General features: G+C 44.1%; 1 protein-coding gene across 4 annotated transcripts in view; it reads left to right on the top strand.

Annotated features, from left to right (window-relative positions):
* arvcfb (ARVCF delta catenin family member b) overlaps positions 1-15,273 on the top strand; it is a gene marked incomplete at its 5' end in the record, with an annotated part of 301,150 nt that overhangs the window by 129,819 nt on the left and 156,058 nt on the right. For 3 of the 4 annotated variants that reach the window (XM_080432831.1, XM_080432832.1, XM_080432830.1), the window contains one exon: positions 2,494-2,724. The exons of the other annotated variant lie outside the window; for it this stretch is intronic. In XM_080432831.1, coding sequence (XP_080288957.1) covers positions 2,494-2,724 — 231 coding nt within the window. Of the gene's footprint in view, positions 1-2,493; positions 2,725-15,273 lie in introns of those variants that run through there. 4 annotated transcript variants of the gene reach the window in all.

The raw sequence follows: 15,273 nt of genomic DNA, 5'->3' as shown, positions 1-15,273 counted from the left end.
CGGAAATCGCACCATGCGTTCATGATTTGAGGAATTTTGTTCAAAATGGACCTATCCTGCAAACTTTGGAAGCCAATGTTAGCCAAGTAGGATGGGATATGAAATATCGGACACATCCATCTTGATCACATGACTATAGAGATACTCTGTACCGATTTGTGTGATTTTTGGACAGAATCTGAAGGAGCAAGAGCAAAACATTTGTTTTAAAAAAGTCAGCCTCCTGGTGGCGCTCTAAAAGGCATATATGAAAAATGCAGGGCAAAGGTTTTTCCTTGGCCTCTAGGGAGTGTGCGTGAAAAGTTTCACGCAGATCGGTGCAGTTATAGGTAAAAACGTGAATCGGCCTGTTATAGCGCCACCATGAGGCTGATTTGAAAGTTTTCAAATGGCATTTCTTCCTGGACCAAGTGGGAATCTACGTGAAAACTTTCACTGAAATGCATGCTGCATTCATGATTTGAGGCATTTTGTTCAAAACAAAACAATCCTGCAAACTTTGGAAGCCAATCTTAGCCAATCAGGATGGAATATGGGAAATCAGACAGATCCGTGTTGATCACATGACTATAGAGATACTGTGTACCGATTTGCGTGTTTTTTGGACAAAATCTGTCAAAAAATGTGATTTGCAAAAGTCGGCCCCATGGTGGTGCTATGACTGGCTGATCTGACAAATGTGGGGCAGAGGTTCTGCTGTGGCATCCAGGGAGTGTGTGTGCGCAGTTTCACAGCGACAGCCAGGGCCAACGGTGGCGGAGATTAGCTGCTCGCAGACAGAAGGACGGACGGACGGACACACGGACGGACGGACAGGGGGCAAAACATACTCTCTCGCCATGCCTTTCGGCCTGGCGGAGACAACAAACCACCAATAAAAACACAAATAGCAGCGGAGACGTGTTCATAGTGTCTAGGTGATTTACTCAGCTCTTTATGGGACTAACACAGACAATAGATAAATTACATTTATTTTGCTGTATTTTGGGACCGTAATGATTCATGTTGGAATGTTTGGAAACATTGGAGTAAAACAGATCTATATTTGGATGTATGATTTGTTAACATTAACAAAAACATATTTTCTCAAATCAAACTCTTAAACAATGTATGTGAATATAACCCTAATTCATGTCTTAAAGCAATCCCTAAAACGAATAAAGGAGGCAAAATAAATTGTGCTGAAGTTTTAGGAGGAGGGAATTACTATATAGTATGTAAACATTAGAATTGGAATGTAATTACTCTTACTTAATAAAAACAAAATAATTATTTTTTCAAATCTATTTATTAATGCCTGTACTTTTTCTGTTTTTGTCTTCCTTGTCCTTTTTCCTCCCTCCTTTTTCAGCCCTCTACATCGCGTTCCTTCGGCTTCTATTCTGTCGTTCTAGTGAGGAATGTCTATCTTCTAACTAACTCATCTCAGTCTACCTATCGACTAGGTGTGTATATGTACCTTTCACCCCCCCACCCCCAAACTGATTTGTTATTGTGCTCTCAGACCTCTTGGCCCTTCCATCAATAAGGCATATCAGATTGTATGTGACTGTGATGTGTGGGGTCAACGTGTTCCCTGTGCTATCTGAAAATCATAACAGATTAATAACCGTATGATATCACGCACGGACTATCTGTCGGTATGGATTGCTCAGAGAAACGGAAGCTGGTGCATGTGTTGTATGCCTGCCTGCGGCAGTGCTTGTATGTCAGAATACATCATCGCCATGTGCATGACCATATTATGCCAGTGACGTTCATCCATGTTGGGTAAGGCCGTTCTTTTTTAACCACTTAAGCCCTACTTTATACTTTGTTGTATAACAAATAGCGAAAATAGGCGATCTAACAGAGATCGGCTATTTTCAATTTTGAAAAATGTTTGGATAATTTGTGAGAATTTGTGGAAACTTTTGCCTATAAAGATAGGGAAAAATAGGGACACCAGGGTGAAAGTGGTTTTAAGGGAGGATATCAACCCTTTCCATCTTTTGAAGTCTGGGTAAAGGGTCTTGTTTGTACACATTGTTTGTATCTTCTGTCATGTTTCATTTACAGTATACCTTTCCTTGTAACTCGATTTGTGTGGAGCATTTTGTCATTTTCCCTGCGCTGGTGTTAAAACATGGCTATTTTGTAGGGAGCTGAAGATGACAGCACATCCGGTATAATCTTTGTAAACTTACTGAGATTGGCAGCCCAATTTCATTCCAACTTGTATTGTACACTGCATCCCTGCATGATAGGTGGGCTGTCACTGTTATACCGGATGTGGCTAACAAGTTAGCCTTTATATCCCTATCAACCTCTTCCCTGCTCTTCTTAGGCAGGCTATAGTAGCCAGTTTGATCTCAAGAGAGCCAGCTGGGTGGATATCTATATAACGATGACCTGGTGCCCTATACTCCCCTTTCTCTCTTCCCCTCCTCTCCTCCTTCCAACCCTGGAAGATCGCCTGTGCGACCCCAGACTGCCGCCAACTCCACCACTGATATGGAGGACTACGACGTTCACTCGGCAGCCAGCATCCTGGCTTCGGTGAAGGAGCAGGAGGCGCGCTTCGAGCGCCTGACCCGCGCCCTCGAGGAGGAGCGACGCAACGTCTCCCTGCAGCTGGAGCGTGCCAACTTGCCTCCCGACAGGCTCGCCGGGGCCGTCCCCCTCTCTGCCACCACCACTACTGCCACCAGTCAGCCCCTGGCGTGGCAGCAGGTAGTGATGCAGGTACAAAAAAACATGCCATCACCCTGATCTCCCTCCTAACTGCCAAACCAGACCAAGGCTCTGTCTGCTTTTACCTGCACATACCTACTTACCCATCAGTCTATGTGCCGTTCGGCTATCCATGCCAGTGGTTCTCAAGCATTTTCATGTCAAGGACTCTCGGATTGATATGTCCACGTACCCCCATTTGAAAATATTTTATATCCAGTACCCCCATAAGAGAAGATTTAAAAAAAAATGTCAACATTTGTCGGAAATAGCCGATCTACAAGCTCCTAACGCAACGTATCGCGACGCGTGTGAGCTTGTAGATTGACTATTTTCTAATAGACGAATAATAAATAGGGCTTAACTGCTTTAAAGGTTCCTCATTTTGCTGGGGACCCCCCTCTAATCCTTCCGGAACCTGTTTTGAGAACCAGTGATTCACGCTATCAACCCCATTCCTTCTGTCTCGGCAGCTCCCTTTCATTTCCATGTATTTGGGTCATCGCTTTACTTCTGGGGAACATATCTACAGGGTCCACGCTAGTTTGACTTGGAGATCTCTAATCTCTTTGTTCAAAATCTCTGGGATTGCATGCAGAGCCCCGTTTCGATTGTTCACATCCCACCGATCTGGGCTGTTGTGCACCAATCAGTTGTGTGGTGACTCATCATTTGAGATTCTACCTTTCATTCTCTCCTCCTCTTAAACCGCCACCTCCTGCCACCGACACCCAATCCCCATCTACTTTCACCCCATGCTCTTTGATATCATCTGCAGCCGGCATTTCTGATTGGATTTAGCCTTTCATCCAGCTTCGTCCGTCCGTCTGGCATGCGATGGATGTCAGAGTCCTGAGTACTGAGCCAGCAGGCTCTTGTGAATCGTGTCTCCTGCTGCTGGAGGAGGAGATGTGTGAGACGTGACACGTGAAATAAAGCAGATGTTTAATCCTCCAGAAATGTCATCTGTCACCACAGCCCATTGATTTACAGTCCGTCCATTGAATTACTGCCCTCCGAGAGGAAGTGATACAGTCCTATTTCCTCTGTTATTCTAACTGCTGCGGTGTCTGGTGTCATTGGATCTTTCTACGACGGGCACTTTCAAACAAGCAGTGATTTGGTTGAAGCCAGTGGAACTCGGATGCACCTATTCTCCTCTTATTGCATCACCATGGCACATGTAATCAATCACAGTAAAGATCATCCTCTCTGCCGCTTGCTCTTAAGTTTGCTCTTAAGTGTAGTCATTTATAGGCTATACTTCAACTTGTCGCTTGCCGAAAATCTGTTATTTCCGGGGAGCGACACTGTCCTACAACAAAACATAATATGGCTTGCTCATTCATATTACTGTTGAGATAGTGTAAATGCATTGCTCACTGTTTAGTCCATGAGCCAGACAAGATGTCATTATCGAAAGAGTGGGCAAAACCATACCTATATTAAATTGTTTATAGGGTCAATATAAGTAAATAAATATATGATAACCTTTCCACAGGGAGCAGCTTTTTCATATTTATCACACATTTTGTTATTTTCCCCATACGTACATGACAGGTGAAGAAATAACAACATTTAAAAAATAGTTATCATAATGAAACTTCCCCAGTTGATTACTTACATGAAGTCAATGATTTATCGTATTACAAGTTTTCTGAAATTGTATATTTACATATGCAAATTAGGCATTATGAAAATATGCCCGAATTTGCTTTACTTTCCAGAATCAACATTGGACAAAGCCAGAGTCAACATTCTTATTGTCTCCGCCAGGCCGAAAGGCATGGCGAGAGAGTATGTTTTCGCCCCTGTCCGTCCGTCCGTCCGTGTGTCCGTGTGTCCTGTCTGTGTGTTACCACCAAATCTCCGGCACCGTTGGCCCGGTCGCTGCGAAACTGTGCACACACACTCCCTGGATGCCAATTCAGAACCTTTGCCTCAACCCATTTTTTCCCATTACTCCTACAGTTTTTAACCAAACCTCATGCAAATCGGTACACAGTATCTCTATAGTCATGTGATCAACCCTGATCTGTCCGATTTCCCATATTCCATCCTCATTGGCTAAGGTTACCATCCAAAGTTTGCAGGATTGGTCCGTTTTGAACAAACTGCCTCAAATCATGAACGCAGCTTGCCATTTCCATAAAATTGCACACGCACATTCCCACTAGGCCGAGGAAGAAAGGGCACTTAAAACTTTTCACATCAGCCTCATGGTGGCGCTATAACAGGCCGATTTGCATTTTTAACTATAACTGCACCGATCTGCGTGAAACTTTGCACGCCTACTCCCTAGAGGCCAAGGAAAAACATCTGCACTGCATTTTTTACATCTGCTTTTTACAGCGCCATCAGGAGGCCGACTTATGTCAAATACATTTTTGGATATTAATCCTTCAGATTTTATCCAAACATCACGCAAATCGGTACACAGTATCTCTATAGTCATGTGATCAAGACGCATCTGTCCGATATTTCATATTCCATCCTGATTGGCTAAGGTTGACTTCCAAAGTTTGCAGGATTAGTCCGTTTTGAACGTCTCAAATCATGAACGCGGCGTGCGATTTCCGTGAAAATGTGCACGCACATTCCCACAAGGCCGAGGAAGAAATGCCACCCTTTTCACATTGGCCTATTGTAGCGCCACCAGGAGGCCACAATAACTTACCTGACCTGGCGGAGACCTGTGCTCCGAGGAGCACTTTTTCTAGTTTCATTTTGTTAAGATGTTGGAGTCAAAGGTTTTTAACGAGGGAATATTCAATATCTGGCTCAATTTTGGGGCTCTGGCTCATGGACTAAATGCCTATTTTGCATATTTAAATATACAATTTCAGAAAACTTGTAATACGATAACTATTTTTTAAATTTTGTCATTTTGTGTGTGTCACACCTGTCATACGTACATGACAGGTGAAACCTGTCATGTACGTATAAGGAAAATAACAAAATGTGTGATAAATATGAGAAAGCTGCTCCTGTGGAAAGGTTATCATATATTTATTTACCTATATTGACCCTATAAACAATTTAATATAGGTATGGTTTTGTCCACTCTTTCGATAATCACTGCTCAATTTTGGGGCTCTGGCTCATGGACTAGTTGCTTAACATTCATAATTGACTAAACTAAACATAGCTTTGATAAACTGCTTAACTACCTTCACCTCATACTCGTACATCTCATACTGTACATTGAGTTGTGATACTGTCATACCTCTAATCATAGTGAAGAATACCTACATGTTACCATGGGTTTTATCCCCTTTCAACCTGGTGTCCCTATTTTGGGCATGCCATTATGGGTGAAATGTTTCAAAAATCTTCAGTTTTCCAACGTAGTAAAAATAGAAGATGTACAAGCTCACAGTGCGTTGTATCGAAGTGCATTGAGAGCTTTAATTTGGCTATTTCTGATTTACTACACACAAGTATATATGGCTTGAGTGATTCATCTATCATGTTTACTGTATGACTGACAACCGCTTTACATTTCATATGTTATTGCTGTATAAGTCTGTGCAGAAATGCAGCCCCCTCTTAATCCCTATGTTGCAAACACCTGGACCTCACAAAAGAGAAAATGAATAGGATGCAGGTAAAATGCAACAGAATAAACTAAACATTTCACCCACTCCATCGCCACAGGCACTGCAGATCAAGTGGGCTATATCTATGGATGGGTTTCCTTCTGTATGGGTTTGTTTGTGTGAGCCTGTTTGTGTTGCTCTGCATATGTGTGTGTGTGTGTGTGTGTGTGTGTGTGTGTGTGTGTGTGTGTGTGTGTGTGTGTGTGTGTGTGTGTGTGCGTGTGCGTGTGTGTGCGTGCGTGCGTGTGCGCATATGAGCCACCATGCTATAATACTCCTGTATGATTTACTGGAAGCCACTTTTAACCACTTGAACCCTAGCCTGGCGTAATAGGCAAACATTCAGCGAAAATAGGTGGACTATTGGGCAAAAAATGCTGATTGCTTTGTGAGCTTGTATATCAGCTTTTTTTGGCGAAAGGATTTGGTAGAGGGAGAAAATGAGGGGCGCCAAGGATAGACCCCTGGGCTGGGGGACACCGGTCAACAAAGTACATACAGTAGTAGGGTTTAAGTGGTTAATATGACAGCCTGTGAATTAGTCACACTCTGTTACTCCACACACTAGGCCCTCGTCATGTGCACCTCCCTGACACACACACAAATGCGCACATCTACACACACACACACACACACACACACACACACTCACACACACACACACACACACACACACACACACACACACACACACACACACACACACACACACACACACACACACACACACACACACCCATTCACATTTTAGGGAATCAATTGAGTGGAACATACCCGTGCGTATCTATCTGCTCTACAGTACACACCATTCTACACGGCTCTCAAATGTCACCAGGTATCGGACCATTGGCCTGATCATAAACACCCATAAATGCTCTGGCAAATTGGATGCAAGGGCTGTGACACAAATACCTGACAAGAGGGACAGAGGTGGAACAAGGGGGTTGGTCTTGGTCTGCTCAGTAACGAGGAAATCTTGGCAGGACGTGTGTGTTTGTTCATGCGTGCGTGTGTGGATGCCACTGACTGTACTGCACGACCCACTCTGATCATGAGGCTGAGTGATGAAGGACGCAACACACGCACGCACGCACGCACGCACGCACGCACGCACGCACGCACGCACGCACGCACGCACGCACGCACGCACGCACGCACGCACGCACGCACGCACGCACGCACGCACGTACGCACGCACGCACGCACGCACGCACGCACGCACGCACGCACGCACGCACGCACGCACGCACGCACGCACGCACGCACGCACGCACGCACGCACGCACGCACGCACGCACGCACGCACGCACGCACGCACGCACACACACACACACACACACACACACACACACACACACACACACACACACACACACACACACACACACACACAGGGCCCCTGGATGCATGGTGATGGATTAATTTGAAGCACGGATCAGCAACTAGGGGCTCTGGTTCACAACTTCAGGGGCAATGAGGTCTGCCATGATTTAGACTTGGGGTCAGAAGGGAAACTGGTTCCAGGTCTGATTAATGGAATCCCAAATACATGCCTAATAAGATTAGTTGTCGATCTGACCAAAGCTCACCTTGGCCATGGAACAGATTGGTTCCAAACTCAAGTATGCAGTAAAATTGTGGGCTTGTCAAAATCTGTTTTTGTCAGAGAAAATCTGAGTTTTGTCTGCCGTGAGCATTGTGGTTATTTTGTTTCGTTTGATGGCTTGCTTGCTTAAAAAGAAAAATACATTTACTTTTGCATTTTAGTTCTATTGAATAAATAGGAGAGCAGGAGAGGGAGACATCGTAAAGGAGACACAGGAGAGAATGTCCTCTCAGATTCCGTCTAAGGCAGCAGGAGCATGTCTGCTTGCAGAAACAGGAGACATAGCCTGCAAACTATCACTGGGCATGGTGTCAGGTTTTTAACTACATTCTATGCTAGCAGGGGAATATCCTGGTCCAGAGACAAACTGCTACACCATCAGTGGTGACCCAGGCATGAAAAACTGTTGGATCATCACTGGGCCGTACACTTTACATGAGAGGAACAGATCGGATTTTAAAATGAGTAAAACACCGATTTATATCTAGAGTAGCATTCACCTAAAAGGCAAAACTTTAATCAGCGTGCAGATATGAAGGTAATAAGTCAGGTTTAGTCCTCCAAGATTCCACCAGGGAGAAAGAACTCATATTCATCATAACTGAGTGCCAAATGGAACCAAATGGACCCGGATCCATTTGTACATTCTTACTTTTACAGCAAAGCATAGCGTTTAGAAATAAGCATGGTTTAACACATAAAAAATATGATATATTGCTTTTTGTTTTGTTATGATATATTGGCACAGTGTGTAAGGTGGCTGATTGCCAAAGAGACCTTGACCACCGCAGAAGCATGGGGCTCTTGTAAACACCACTGCCCTACATTCCAAGACCTTTCTACATGAATTATGATCTATTCAGCCTTGTTAGAAAGAACACTTACTGACCTACTAACTGTCCAACATCAACAGCAAAAGAGTGGGGGTGGGATGGGGTTAGATTGGACTGACCACAACATCAACACTCAGATGCTTTGTTAACATAGTAACATGGACTAGGGGGTCATCTTTACATATCTTCATTCATCGTCAGCCTGCTGGGACATGCAACCATATTGTTGTTGGCGGTGGTAGTGCACACTACAAAACATGGCCTTTCTTCTTTTTTCCTTAGTCTGGTATCAGGTTTGCCTGCGGTAATTGATTTTAGCCCGGAGTGGCGTCAGTGCCCAGGCTCTGAAAGGTCAAGTGTTGAATGGTGACGGCTCTATGTACGCAGAGTTGCAGCCAGCACTCAGACAGCCATGACTGTCTGGAGTGGAAGGGCTGCGGAAGGTGACCTCATTTCATATACACCAGACGCCTTATCTTGTCTACCCACATCTACTGTCCCTTAGTGCATGCCAGCGAACACATGCACGCGTGCGCACACATACACACACATGTGCGCCAGTACATGTGCGCGTGCGCGCACACACACACACACACACACACACACACACACACACACACACACACACACACACACACACACACACACACACACACACACACACACACACACACACACACACACACACACACACACACACACACACACACACACACACACACTCTGATGGAGCTCATCAAACCGTGGAGCCAATCCTCCAACCTCATTGAAAAGGAAATGTAGTCTGATTTCCTCGCACAGCAGAGACAGTCACAATATAATGTTGTTTGGTATTCATATGCCATATTCAGCAGGCTCTCTCGGCTATACCGAAGCGCACGCCAATCCTCTGTACCCCCCTCGTGCAAATGTTATGGAAAGTTTTCAAAGGCTTGAGAGCTTTGGAGAGTGAGAACAGTGCAGCCTTTGATGTCTGCTGCTGTCTGCGAGCGAAGACGTACAGGCCTTCAGCCTAGTGATGGCAATGCAGCACTCACCCCACCATGCCCTCCAGCCCTTCTCCCTCTGTACCCCCCCCCCCCTCCCCCCTTTGCCTAGCCCTGCTTGGGCACAATGAATACAAAGATGGCAGGCCACTATATCGGTGAGTGTACATATATCCCTTCTAGGGGCATGGGCCTGGGAGGGAGCCCCCATGCTCTCGTAAATCACCTGCCTAACAATGAGCCTTAGTGTCTGTCCGTCCCCCACTCCTTTCCCCTCCTAGTACCGTCAGGAACCTCCCATAAAATGTCCTAATTACCTTGGTGTGAAAGCGGGCTGCTTTGTTTATTTTTGCACCCCCACCGCTCCCGTGCCCGACACCCCCCCTTTTCCGTGTACTCTTTTAACGCCATTCTTAGTTCTAGTTTTCCTCACTTGCCCTGCGCAACAGTCTGTGATTTTAAACATAATTGAAACAAATACTGAAAAATCTGCATTTTTTTTTTGATTTTACATTTGTGTTATTATGTGCTGTGAATGCTCATTAAGCAGATATTTGAAATGATATAATAGAGGTCAATGTAGGCAATCTTTTATCCTCCTCACTGCCCAGTGAATCACACTGCACACTACTGTAGACCTATGTGTGTTTGTGGGGGCGTGCTTTCGTGTGTGTATGTGTGCGTTCTTGCGTGTGTGTGTGTGTGTGTGTGTGTGTGTGTGTGTGTGTGTGTGTGTGTGTGTGTGTGTGTGTGTGTGTGTGTGTGTGTGTGTGTGTGTGTGTGTGTGTGTGTATGCGTGTGTGTGCGTGTGTGTGTGTGTGTGTGTGTGTGTGTGTGTGTGTGTGTGTGTGTGTGTGTGTGTGTGTGTGTGTGTGTGTGTGTGTGTGTGTGTGTGCGAAGGGGGGATTTAACTAGCTTTGTATCCCAGCTTGGTGCATGGTCTGATATGGGAGGACAGGAATTTCTTTAGTCAAGGTTTGAGACGGACACTTTCTCTTTGCATTCAGAGCAGTAGAGAGAGAGAGAGAGAGAATCCCTTTTGTTACTACAGGGTTATTTATATTCCTCTAGGGTTGGCTCAGACCTTCATCCTTCAAATCAGCCCCAACGCCAGTGGCCCTAATGCCTGTCCTGGTGTACCTCCCTGCCATTCGATCTCAATCCATTAAACCATTATGCTCACTAAAAGCACTGAGAGGGTCTCTGAAAACTGCTTTCATTTTCCCTACCGACGCAAGTCCTCCCTGTGGAATAGGGGAACACGGGATCTCAATGCCGGTGAAGGGCAAAGAGCCTTAGGTCCCTGGACAGTTTTAATTGTGCGTGCGTGCGTGCGTGCGTGCGTGCGTGCGTGTGTGCGTGCGTGCGTGCGTGCGTGCGTGCGTGCGTGCGTGCGTGCGTGCGTGCGTGCGTGCGTTTTACATTTTTTCTTGACCTCTTCTCACTTGCCCAAGTCCCCAGGAAAGAAATGTCTGTGTGGAATGAGGAATAATTAATGCAGGATAGGTGGAGGACAGATTCATGAATAGGGGACTTCTGTCAGTCCCTTGGCACAGTGAGTGTGGGCCTAGCCCACATGTGTTTAAAATAAAGTGCCTCTCCTTTACAGGACCCCAGTGCCACTTCAGGAATGTGACCTCAGTGCTTCCCAGTGTCCAGCAGGATAACCAAACAAGGCTGTATACCCCCTGCCCCTACCCCCCCATAGAAAACCTAAATTGAAACCAGTCTGTATGCCCCACAGCTTTGTTTGCCAGAATGGAGGTGTGTGGTTCTTCAAAGTCTTGATTTAATTACACTCATGAGTTGAAGGTACGGGTGTGACATTTTTACTATGTGACTTACAAGCATGTAAATGGGGAGAAAATGAGGACCAGGAGTGGCAATGAACCATGTTTTGGAGGGGCTGAAGGAGTAAATATGTGGTTCATTGGACGTAACATTCCTGAGCTCTTCAAAGTGCCTCATGGTTTTAAGTAGTTGGTTAAGGGGAGTTGAGTGTTTGAACAGTTGTGATATTTTTGTCTTGATTCAAGTGCAATAGTAATTGTACATTCAATAAAACTGTCCATGGCTAAATCAGTGGTTCCCAAACAGTGTGCCGTGAGACAAGCCCAGGTGTGCCTTGGGATTTTGTGACAATCACACATTATTGCAATGTACTACAACTACACCACTTTGATAAATTTCAACCTGGTGTGCCTATTTAGCGAATGTCTATCTATTCCCCCCCCCCCCCCCCCCCAATCTTCAAAAATAGCGGCCACTCCTCAAGCTCACAACACATCATATCACAACATTTGAGCTTGTAGATCTGCTATTCTTTCTATTTTGGAACATTTGTGAAAGTATATGAAATAGAGCTATTCATCACCAATAATGAACAATTAATATTCAATTAATTATTAATCAAATTTTAAAGGACCATACCGCTGGTGTGTTTAGCTCATCTCATTGAAAACAACTCACAGTATACTTGACATTACATCACATCAACAGATATGAATGACAAAAAATATACATGTCAGCAAAATATGCATTGCAATAAATATGACAGAATGCAAGTGCAATTTGTGAAGAAACATTTTTCCTCCCATCATTTTCGAGGTCTTAAATGGTTACTTTCCACCTGACTAATATGCCATCTAGAAGTCTATGAATGTATTCTTATTATTTTATTAAACCAGATAGTAAACGTTGACTGTTGACTACGATACTGTAATATGAACTGATCTGTACAGTGAAGATCAGCTTTATTGGTTAAGATTGAAGGCTCTAGATTGCAGGAAATAGCAGCTACAACTTTAAAATATATGGAAATGCTCTTCCCTTGCCAGTCAGTTCTCAATTTTGCTGCCACAATTTCAATTGTAGGCGTCCATGAGTGTAGGTACAGTATACCCATCATCATGCCACATCAACAGAGATGTCTGTCTGTCTGTCTGTCTGTCTGTCTGTCTGTCTGTCTGTCTGTCTGTCTGTCTGTCTGGCTGTCTGTCTGTCTGTCTGTCTGTCTGTCTGGCTGGCTGGCTGTCTGTCTGTCTGTCTGTCTGTCTGTCTGTCTGGCTGATTGAGTGAGTTGTAGCTCTACCTAGACCAGACCCAAGTCTGTCCTTTTTTGGGCGGTGAAACCGCCCCTATAAGTGAGATTTGGAAAAATGTACATTTTCCTGCGCTGTGATCTGGGCCCAGGAAATTAGTAGAATTATCCTGCGCTGTGATTGGCCAATCACAATCTATTCAGGACTGTGATTGGCCAGTGTCACATGACACATGTGCATAGCCCTATATAAGCAACCATAACTCGAAAAAAACCAAAACTTGGTTTTTTTCGAGTTATGGTTTCGTCCATCATAAAGAGTGTTTCAATAAATGTATTTATCTTTTGTACATGATTGGTTGACTCCATTCAGTATTGTGATTAGCTAGCAAGACACCGCCCACTTCACACAGGGTGTGATTTTTTATTTAACTCATGGGTTCCCAAGTATCCCAACCCCACTTTGAAAATGACTGGTTTAACTGATGGACACTGGACACTATAACCACTAGCAGGTTGTTTGTATTCAGCTCTTGTCCTTGGCCTGTCTTGAACCACAAACCCTTTGCCCATATTTTCAATGTGACCACAATACAATACAATATAGTACAATACAATACAAAATGCCCAGTTTCTTCTCCAGTCTAGCACCTGAAACAGTTCAGTTCAATTCAAGTAAATTAGCATGATTCAATGAAAGAGCAGATGTACACCAAAGGGCTGTACCGCACTGTATCAGCCACCACATTATTAGCAAGTTAGGACATTGGAGTATGAGAGAATGGAAAGGATTGGACTTGGTATGAACTGTTTCTGAGTGCCTGAGAGAAGTAACAGCTAAAGTGAGGGCAGTGACTGGCCAGGGCAGGAATGTGAGAAAAGATAGAAGGTGCTGTATTACTTTAATGTCCTCAGTCATATAGTCTGACCTGAATGGGTGCACTGTTTAGTTGAGCTTGTTTTTAAATTCAACACACAAGAATGCATGATTTATAAACAGTAGTTTAAATGTAGGTGTTCTTTAATAGTGTATCCGTGCAATTATAGTAGGATGGATGACTGCATGTTCAATAACATGATGCTTAGAAAACTCCCTATTCCTACTGTGCTGCAATTAAATGAACATTACAGTTTTTTTAACCACCAGAAAATAAGTCACTGAAAGCAAAACAAAACACCAGACCCTAATCCTCTGGATCTCGGAGTATCCATTCCATTCTCTATGGAGGAAACAAAAGACAATGTAAAAATGTATTAGATAATGATTGTTTTGCATGCTCTGCTGCTGCTAGCATAAACAGCAGGTAGCCTCTGGCATAAAATTTCATATTTACCCTGCAGGTACACATAAATAGCGGATTGGGTTTTTGCCATTGGTGTCTCCAACACTATGGAACAATTTAATGAATCTGGCAAAGTCAGTGTCATATTCTAATTAGCCTCGTCTTAAGACATATCTTTTGTAGACCTGTATTTATCTGAACACATTTTTTGTTATGGTTACCAGTCCCCTAATTACTTTCTGTCTTTTTCCTCTCTCCTTCCCCCCTGCTGTCTGTCAACCTCTCCTTGCATCTTCCCTCCCTTTTTTCTTTCTGTCTATCTCGCCCCCAGCATCCCCCTCCTCACTTCTTCATGTCTGACATCTTGGAAAGGAGGCAGAAAACATGATTTTAACAGACGCAGCTTCATTGGAGGTGGCTGGCTGTCAAGCCGCGCCTTACTGGCCAACATTAACCTTTCCACCATCTGTTTCACAGACCCTGTCCTGACAGAGAACTGACTCACATTGTCTTTGATTAACAGCTGTGGGTTATTTACTCAACATACCACATTCATTCAATATGGCCAGCTACTACTCAGTGCCTACCTGGTGTTAAATACTGTACACACTACACACACTACACAGACTTTTCTTCTACAGTATGTCCAACCTTTGCATAACAATACTAGTACCAAGAGTACAATCTCAGTCATTACATTTTTTTCCACAGCAATACTTTGACATTTTCATAGATTTAACACAGGCAAATTCACTGTGAAGTGGGCATTGTGAAATACTGTTCCCAAAGAGAGAAAACTTCCACTGAAGTTGAATAAGTTCCAAGGTGTATAACCTGAGAACAGTGATACTGTGAATGTAATGTTGCCCGTGTGAATCATTAACAGTGTTATTTAAAGTAAAAGGATGTAACATAATGATGCGTGGGGTGCCAGGGTCTTTCATTTAGAACGAAAGTGGGGCAGCATGGCAAGCGGCTACTCTGACCTAACGGAATGTAATACCTCAGCCATTTATCCCTTCTTTCTGTGGATTCCTTCCTTTTTTTTGTCCAGTCATCTTTTTTCCTTCTTTTCTTTTCCTTCTTCTAAAGCTGTCTGACCAGCCCCCTCTCTCTCTCTCTCTCTCTCTCTCTCTCTCTCTCTCTCTCTCTCTCTCTCTTTTAATGTTGTACCTAAAAGGAAAGCGTCCTGAACTGAGCCTCCATTTGCATTA

The sequence above is a fragment of the Gymnoscopelus braueri genome (genome assembly GCF_963280865.1).
Source record: "Gymnoscopelus braueri genome assembly, chromosome: 7".
Taxonomy (NCBI): Eukaryota; Metazoa; Chordata; class Actinopteri; order Myctophiformes; family Myctophidae; genus Gymnoscopelus; species Gymnoscopelus braueri.
The sequence above is the reverse complement of the archived record's forward strand: the minus strand, read 5'-3'. Positions and strand labels throughout refer to the sequence as shown.